Consider the following 8,184-nt stretch of genomic DNA (forward strand, 5'->3'; position numbering starts at 1 on the left):
TGATTTCAAAATAAAATAAATTGTGCAAGAACAACAACATGTAGAGAGAAAGGGAAACACAACGTTCGGGTCCTGCTGAACAATCAGAGCAAATGTCAAAATAATCTAATCGTTTTTGCCAATTTATAGTTTTTAATTTAACTTTGTTCTACTCTGATTGCCGTTGTTTTTACCTGAAGCACCGCCCCCCTCTGGCGGGAGGGGAGGAACTGCGCGTTGGGTGAGCTTGTTTTACAGTCACCATGACAACCACAGCTAAAGAAGAGTATCACTATCCACTACAACTATCGCTGAAGAGACAACTCTTCTACTTTTTTAATTGATAGGTTGGTAAATAGTTTTCTCCCACGACATGGAGGCGTCTGTCGTTCTCCCTATTGAAGCAGAAGCGTTTGTGAAAAGTCTGGAAACTTTCTCTCTCAAGGAAGTGGGCTCTGAGAGGTAAGATGAAGCAGCTAACACACACCTGTGCTAACGTTAGCAACATGTTAGCGTAGACTAGCAGGTGGAAGTATTGACATTATTTACTGAAGTAAAGTAGCAGTACTACTACAGTATTAAAATACTCTGCTCCAAGTAAAAGTATGAACTATTAGCGTAATATGTACTTTAATCTATATAAATCGTTCACTGTTGATATGTACTGTACATATTGTACTGTTCTTTTATTTATTTTTACTGTTTATTCATATATTCTCTGTTTATGTTTATTTTGTATTTTATTTATTTATTTTCCCAAACTGGGATCCATGGAAATATATTATCTTATCTTTAGGTACCAAAAGTAAAAGTACTCATTATGCAGAATGGCCCATTTAAGCACCATATATTATGTTTATATATTATTGTATCCCGGTAATACTTATTTATGCATTAATGTGGTCATCACTTCAGCGTTGCACTTGGTAAAAGTGGGGTTCATTTGAACTACTTTATATACCACTGGGTGGCCTCACCTTTATTGATATATGGCAATGTATTTGTCGATTTATATTTTGAGTTAATAACAAAATAAATCTGCATTTGTAATAAACTTAGTGGAGTAAAAAGTTGAACATTTGGCAAAATACATAAATCCCAGGAGAAAATGTGGTCAATTAAGATTTGGTTAATGGCTTTCACGGCCTTAGTGTTGGTTATGACATATACAAAAGAGCCCCTTTGTTGTCATACAATGTATGCATGTATGTAATGCTTTCAAGAATGGTTGTAAAAAAAAAGCAACTTTTTGTAGCTTCACAAAACAACACAATTCAAGGTTACACGAGAGAAAAATATATGAATGAGTAACATATAAGCAAGATATTAAGTCTTACCAGACCTCAGGTTTTCGAGAGGTTTATTTCAAATATGTGGTCTGCTTGGTTAAAATGGCATTCATAAAGCTTACCTCACACTTTTTATTTAATTTTCTATGTGTGTTGACAGGTGGTTCAGACAGCATGAGCACATTGAGAAACTCAACATGCAGGCCATACTGAGTGCTACTGCCATGCACGATGAGTTTGTCAAGGAGGTCCTGGTGTCATATGGAAAGGTGACTAGTCTACATGTGATGAGAGACGCCCTGCTAAATTATCTGGTTGTTTCTATCTATATTCTAGTATGTTTTTCCTCACCCTCTCTAGATACCCATTCTGGTCCATGAAATGATCCTTGTGGAAGTGTGGAAGCACAAAGTGTTCCCCGTTTTATGTCAGTTGCAGGACTTTAATCCAAAGAGTACATTTCATCTTTACATGGTGGTGAGTGACACATGAGTTGTAAAAATGACAATCAGCTTGAAGCACTCATAACAGATTTTTGATGTCATTTGATGTATATTTCTTAGATTCACCATGAAGCCACAATCATAAACCTGCTTGAAACGATAATGTATAACCAGGTAAGTGTGTACACAAAAACATACTTCTAAATTACATTATTTTGACATTTTGTATGTGTTAAAGCATGAAAGTTATCATACGGCAATTACATGTTCTGTTTCTGTATGCAGTATACACTGTCAAGCTTTTTTTGAAATGTTCAAAGAGTTGTGTGTCCTGCAGGACTCGTGTGAGGCAGCTGGGGACGCTGTTCTTGACTTGGTGGATTACTGCCACCGCAAACTCAGCCTGCTGGCCAGCGGAGCGACCACTGAGGGCCAACACAAGCTGACTGGGAAGGCCGGTGTGTCTTCTATAGAGGTACGAGAGTCTGACGTCTATGGTTTGGGGGTTTATTGTTCAGGCATATTGAGAGAAGTCTTTCTTTTACCTAAACTGATAAGTCATATCATTGTTTTCTCGTGATGAAGGAGTTGCAGATGCAGAGTGCTGCGCTGGAATTTGAAATCTCCCTGAAGGCCGTCTCTGTGCTGCGCTTCATCACTGATCACACAGAGAGGTAAGTTAAGTTATTAGAAGCTGAGAAATATTATAATAAAGGTTAACGGCTTGTTTTTGTCTGACCAACAGTCATATTAACATGCCTACAATGTAAAATGATATATATGCATTCCATTTAGATTGTATTATATATATATATATATACAGACATAACAAGGATAATTGCAAAACAGTAACAGGAAATGTTCTTTCAAAATGTTCACATTGGAGGATTTGGGTTCCGGTATTGTTCAACGTTTTGTTTGTAAATTAAAAAAATGTAATTCATAAAAGTTGCAGAAAATTAAATGTCCTTTATTTTATGAATTGACCAGTCCTTTCACTTCTATAACTGAGGGAAGGTTTTTTTCCTTACAGTATAAGTGTCATCAACCGCATGCTCTGCACCCACAACATACCCTGCGTGCTGGTTTATCTGATCGGCTGCTGCCCTTGGAGTCGACATCAAAAAGGTGAATCACATCTCTCGTATTTTGAATGTTCTCTAAACTTGTGCATGGACAATATTAAAATAGGTCAGTTCTGCTTAATAAGTGACCATTTATCTAATTGAAGGTGAGGTAGAAAAGTACATAAACGGAAGATGGCAGAGCATTCCTGGTGAGGACCGTTTAAAGATGACAAAGCTGGATGGTCAGGTCTGGATTTCCCTCTACAATCTCCTACTGAAGGAAGACTGCCAAAGGAAATATAACTTCAACAATTACAACAAGAACCAGCTTCTAAAGGTATATTCACACAACATGTGTACTCACTTTTTGCATCTGACTGCACATTTTTACATTCTTTTATGTTCCTTTACTGCTGCTTGAGATATTTGACTTTAAATTGTATCAATCAACTCCTCCAAGAGAAGTTTAGGAAGTGTGTGAGTGCCATATCCCCCTCCTCCAACATCATATCTGATCTCCTTGCTTGTTTAAACACAGATTCAGTTTCTAGGGTTGTTTTGACTTAGATGTTTCCTGCTATTATATGCGTTCTCATCCTCTTCCTGTTGTATTAGTTATATAACCCGGGCCGTGTGCATCCTCCTGTAATCATATTTTCTCTTGTGCCGTCTGCCTAACTCATTGTAGAAGACATTGCTGAAGTTGTTTTTGTTGCTGCTGTAATATTTTGTGTGTGCCACAGCTCCGGGGTTTCATGACGGAGGTGTTGTTGGATCAGCTGCCAAATTTGGTGGAGCTGCAGCGTTTCCTGGCTCATCTCGCCCTCACCGACCCGGCCCCTCCTAAAAAAGAACTTGTTTTGGAACAGGTACACACTCACACATGTGCACACTTATCTGTACCTATATATTATATGTGCCCTGTGAATTCACCCTCTGCTTTATGTATAGATCCCAGAAATGTGGGACAACATTGTGAGAGAGAATTCTGGGAAGTGGAAGGCGATAGCAAAGTATCAAGTCAAAGAAACGTTCAGCCCGTCTGAAAGAGACCTGAGGCTGCAGGCCCAGAGGTAATGCATAAAACACAAGGCTGAGACACAAGAGATACATCAAATCCATCAAATTGCTCTCTGATTATTATTGAAATGGTTTTATCAGGTTGGACCAGGTGTACAATTTGGACGTGATGGAGAGTTTACTCCCTGAGAAACCAAAGTGTGGATACTGTGGGAAAGAGGCGGCAAAGAGATGCTCTCAGTGTCAGGGAGAGTGGTACTGCCACAGGTAAGATACAAACATATAACTGACCATGGTGTAAAAGGAGCTGAGCCTGGGGGCATGGGCACCATTTACCTGTTGATGTATTTTCAGACCATCATATACAGTGGGGCAAAAAAGTATTTAGTCAGCCACCAATTGTGCAAGTTCTCCCACTTAAAAAGATGAGAGGCCTGTCATTTTCATCCTAGGTACACTTCAACTATGAGAGACAGAATGGGGGGGAAAGAATCCAGGAAATCACATTGTAGGATTTTTAATGAATGAATTGGTAAATTCCTCGGTAAAATAAGTATTTGGTCACCTACAAACAAACAAGATTTCTGGCTCTCACAGACCTGTAACTTCTTCTTTAAGAGCCTCCTCTGTCCTCCACTCGTTAACTGTATTAATGGCACCTGTTTGAACTCGTTATCAGTATAAAAGACACCTGTCCACAACCTCAAACAGTCACACTCCAAACTCCACTATGGCCAAGACCAAAGAGCTGTCAAAGGACACCAGAAACTAAATTGTAGACCTGCACCAGGCTGGGAAGACTGAATCTGCAATAGGTAAGCAGCTTGGTGTGAAGAAATCAACTGTGGGAGCAATTATTAGAAAATGGAAGACATACAAGACCACTGATAATCTCCCTCGATCTGGGGCTCCACGCAAGATCTCACCCCGTGGGGTCAAAATGATCACAAGAACGGTGAGCAAAAATCCCAGAACCACACGGGGGGACCTAGTCAATGACCTGCAGAGAGCTGGGACCAGAGTAACAAAGACTACCATCAGTAACACACTACGCCGCCAGGGACTCAAATCCTGCAGTGCCAGACGTATCCCCCTGCTTAAGCCAGTACATGTCCAGGCCCGTCTGAAGTTAGCTAGAGAGCATTTAGATGATCCAGAAGAGGATTGGGAGAATGTCATATGGTCAGATGAAACCAAAATAGAACTTGTTGGTAAAAACTCAACTAGACGTGTTTGGAGGAGAAAGAATGCTGAGTTGCATCCAAAGAACACCATACCTACTGTGAAACATGGGGGTGGAAACATCATGGTTTGGGGCTGTTTTTCTGCAAAGGGACCAGGACGACTGATCTGTGTAAAGGAAAGAATGAATGGGGCCATGTATCGTGAGATTTTGAGTGACAACCTCCTTCCATCAGCAAGGGCATTGAAGATGAAACGTGGCTGGGTCTTTCAGCATGACAATGATCCCAAACACACCGCCCGGGCAACAAAGGAGTGGCTTCGTAAGAAGCATTTCAAGGTCCTGGAGTGGCCTAGCCAGTCTCCAGATCTCAACCCCATAGAAAATCTTTGGAGGGAGTTGAAAGTCCGTGTTGCCCAGCGACAGCCCCAAAACATCACTGCTCTAGAGGAGATCTGCATGGAGGAATGGGCCAAAATACCAGCAACAGTGTGTGAAAACCTTGTGAAGACTTACAGAAAACGTTTGTCCTCTGTCATTGCCAACAAAGGGTATATAACAAAGTATTGAGATGAACTTTTGTTATTGACCAAATACTTATTTTCCACCATAATTTGCAAATAAATCCTTTAAAAATCAGACAATGTGATATTCTGGATTTTTTTTTTCTTCTCATTTTGTCTCTCATAGTTGAGGTATACCTAGGATGAAAATTACAGGCCTCTCTCATCTTTTGAAGTGGGAGAACTTGCACAATTGGTGGCTGACTAAATACTTGTTTGCCCCACTAACTCATTAGCATAGTAGTAATATATCGTTAACCTCATAATATAATTGCTATGTCATATTTTAAGGTTTTCAGAAAAAGAAGAAAACACTTACCACGAATCAGGAGCTGCTCTGGAGGCTTTTACTCCCTTTTGTTCTTCAATATGTCGTCCGGTGTCCATGTCACTTCCTGACTGGTCTTTTTTCTCTCTCTTGAATCAAAGAGAAAAGCTAATGCTTCACTTGTGGTCAGCCGAGCCCTGTTGTTAATGGGGCCCGTCATCTTTGTATGTAGCGTCGAAAATGCCTAAGTCAAAGAGATGACTTAGGCAGATAGCGATTTTGCAACTTAACAAGCATTCTGATAGGCTGATGGCATAGGCAATAACGCACGGTGAATCAGCAGTATTAGGAGAGTAGTGCTAGGCAGATATCTCAATTTGGCCAAAATATGACTTAGGCAATAATGCTATGAGGCTCTGATGTGAGCTTTGGGTAATGACTGAAAGACTGATATTGTGGATTTAAGCTGCCGAATTTAGTTTTCTAAGTCAGCCTCCGTAAAGAGCTCAGAGTAGAATAGGTTCTCCCTCCGCTTGAAAGGAGCCAGTTGAGATGGTTTTGGGTGCCAGTATAGGCATGGCATCCTGATGCTTTCAGGTGACATGGTAAGTGGTAGTTAAAGCTAAGTCTGAATATGGTGTCTAACACGATGGACCTTTATCCAATTCATCCTAATGTGTAATTCAAATCAAATCAAAGTGATCTGCCTTGTGATGGGTTGTCAGAAGAGTGTTGCGTACAGAAAAATGTCACTGCTACCATTCTGATCCTAAAGTAGCATGACTTTAAGAGGCAATGCATTTCTTACCATATATTAGTGGACGTTAACGAATGTACTAGCGGAGGGCATTTGGAGCTATGTGGTTAAAGCACATTACAGCAATACACTGGGTTTGATTCCAGCGTTGGGACCTCTGTTGTATGTCATACCACTAACTCTCTCAGTTGTATACACTCTTAATATATTAACTCTCAAATCAAATCAAAAATGCAGAAAAAGAATCTTTAAAAAAAAAAAACAGTCCACTAGCCCAGACGACGTGTCTAGGTAGAAGAACATATGGGCTACATTGCTAGCCTGCTGCCAAGGCAACCATCTGGAAAATGTATGAATGTATGGCTATTGGTCTATGTTTGTGCATTGCACATAAATTGACATCTGTTCCATGACCATTGCACATACTTTGCTCTAATACTAAATGTTTTACAGTAATAAACGTGTTTCTTATGTTGATATCATTCAGTAAATTCAGTGTAATGTGTTTCTGATGATGTAAAACCTCGTCCATGTTATTGTTTTTTTCAGAGAATGTCAGGTGAAGCACTGGTCCAAACATAAGAGGGCCTGCCAGCTCATGAAGGGGGCCGCAGAGGAGATCCAGAGAGACCTGCACATCAGCAGCTGACAGAGAGAGGCTGAGAGAACAGATCTGCATATAGCACAGTGGAAATGTACATTCCTCTATGGTAAAATGATATGCCCAGTTACATTATGGCATTCTGTTTTAACCAATAATTTGTCTATTTAATGACATAGATTTCTTCCATACTTTGATTCTATTGTTCAACACAGTGGAGGTGTATTTACTTCAATACACCGGCAGCAAATAAAATGCTTTACAAACTCTCCATATCTTTTCTCTTTGTCCGTTGATATTGGAACAAAAAGCATGTAGGAATTTTCCAATGAGCACAACATATTGAAATACTTATATTTATACTCACATGGTTATAGAAGCTGTGGATTAGTGGCTTACCTTCTCAGTTGATATTCCTGCTAGTTACACTCAGACTTTACCCTCACCTAATATAAGATAGTTGACTTTCTGTCAGTAAATACATAACATGATGTACTGTAAGTTTAAGATTTACAGTTTCTGTACAGTATATATATTTACAGTGGTGGAATTAACATTACACTACATTCACTCAACTTATTTTATGCATGCAAGTCCAATTATGAGGCCCTTTCTCTGCTACTTTATATAGTCCACTATATTTTGGAAGCAAAAATCATGTTTTTTTCTTCCCATTATGTATTCTAGTTACTTTGCAGGTTTACATTATTAATTAAACAAATTAAAATCATCCAATTAATAATACCACTGCAACATGTACACATTACAGTAGGCTAATTCATCAAATGTACACTAGTTATATGATATGTATTATTATGGGCCCTTATGGACTCCATAATGAGTACTTTTTGTCCCTTTCAATTTTTAAGTAGCCTATATATTTGATACTGATACTGATTTTGAATGCAGGACATTTGATTTACCTGTAATAGATTTAGCCTCAAGTATGTAAAGATCTAAGTACTTCCTCCAGCACAAGTTTTACTGCTGTGGTAAATGAGACACAGATCTATC

The 8,184-nt window shown here is 39.3% G+C and overlaps 1 protein-coding gene across 1 annotated transcript; it reads left to right on the top strand.

Annotated features, from left to right (window-relative positions):
* The first annotated feature begins 157 nt into the window (after positions 1-157).
* On the top strand, positions 158-7,416 carry zmynd10 (zinc finger, MYND-type containing 10). Its single transcript, XM_034218955.1, has 13 exons — positions 158-220; positions 327-441; positions 1,429-1,537; positions 1,629-1,745; positions 1,832-1,885; positions 2,049-2,186; positions 2,297-2,385; positions 2,745-2,839; positions 2,943-3,115; positions 3,522-3,647; positions 3,730-3,851; positions 3,940-4,065; positions 7,119-7,416. Exons 2-13 carry the CDS (start codon positions 353-355, stop codon positions 7,216-7,218), a joined length of 1,338 nt encoding a protein of 445 aa, XP_034074846.1. The 5' UTR covers positions 158-220; positions 327-352; the 3' UTR covers positions 7,219-7,416.
* The last annotated feature ends 768 nt before the right edge of the window (positions 7,417-8,184 follow it).

The sequence above is a fragment of the Gymnodraco acuticeps genome, unplaced genomic scaffold, assembly GCF_902827175.1.
Source record: "Gymnodraco acuticeps unplaced genomic scaffold, fGymAcu1.1, whole genome shotgun sequence".
Classification (NCBI taxonomy): Eukaryota; Metazoa; Chordata; class Actinopteri; order Perciformes; family Bathydraconidae; genus Gymnodraco; species Gymnodraco acuticeps.

Bases quoted from the DNA above. Each gene is read 5' to 3' on its own strand.
- zmynd10 (XM_034218955.1), top strand. From the start codon at position 353: ATGGAGGCGTCTGTCGTTCTCCCTATTGAAGCAGAAGCGTTTGTGAAA. The intron at 1,886-2,048 runs GTAAGTGTGTAC...TGTGTCCTGCAG, and splicing joins AAACGATAATGTATAACCAG to GACTCGTGTGAGGCAGCTGG. The intron at 3,116-3,521 runs GTATATTCACAC...TGTGTGCCACAG, and splicing joins ACAAGAACCAGCTTCTAAAG to CTCCGGGGTTTCATGACGGA.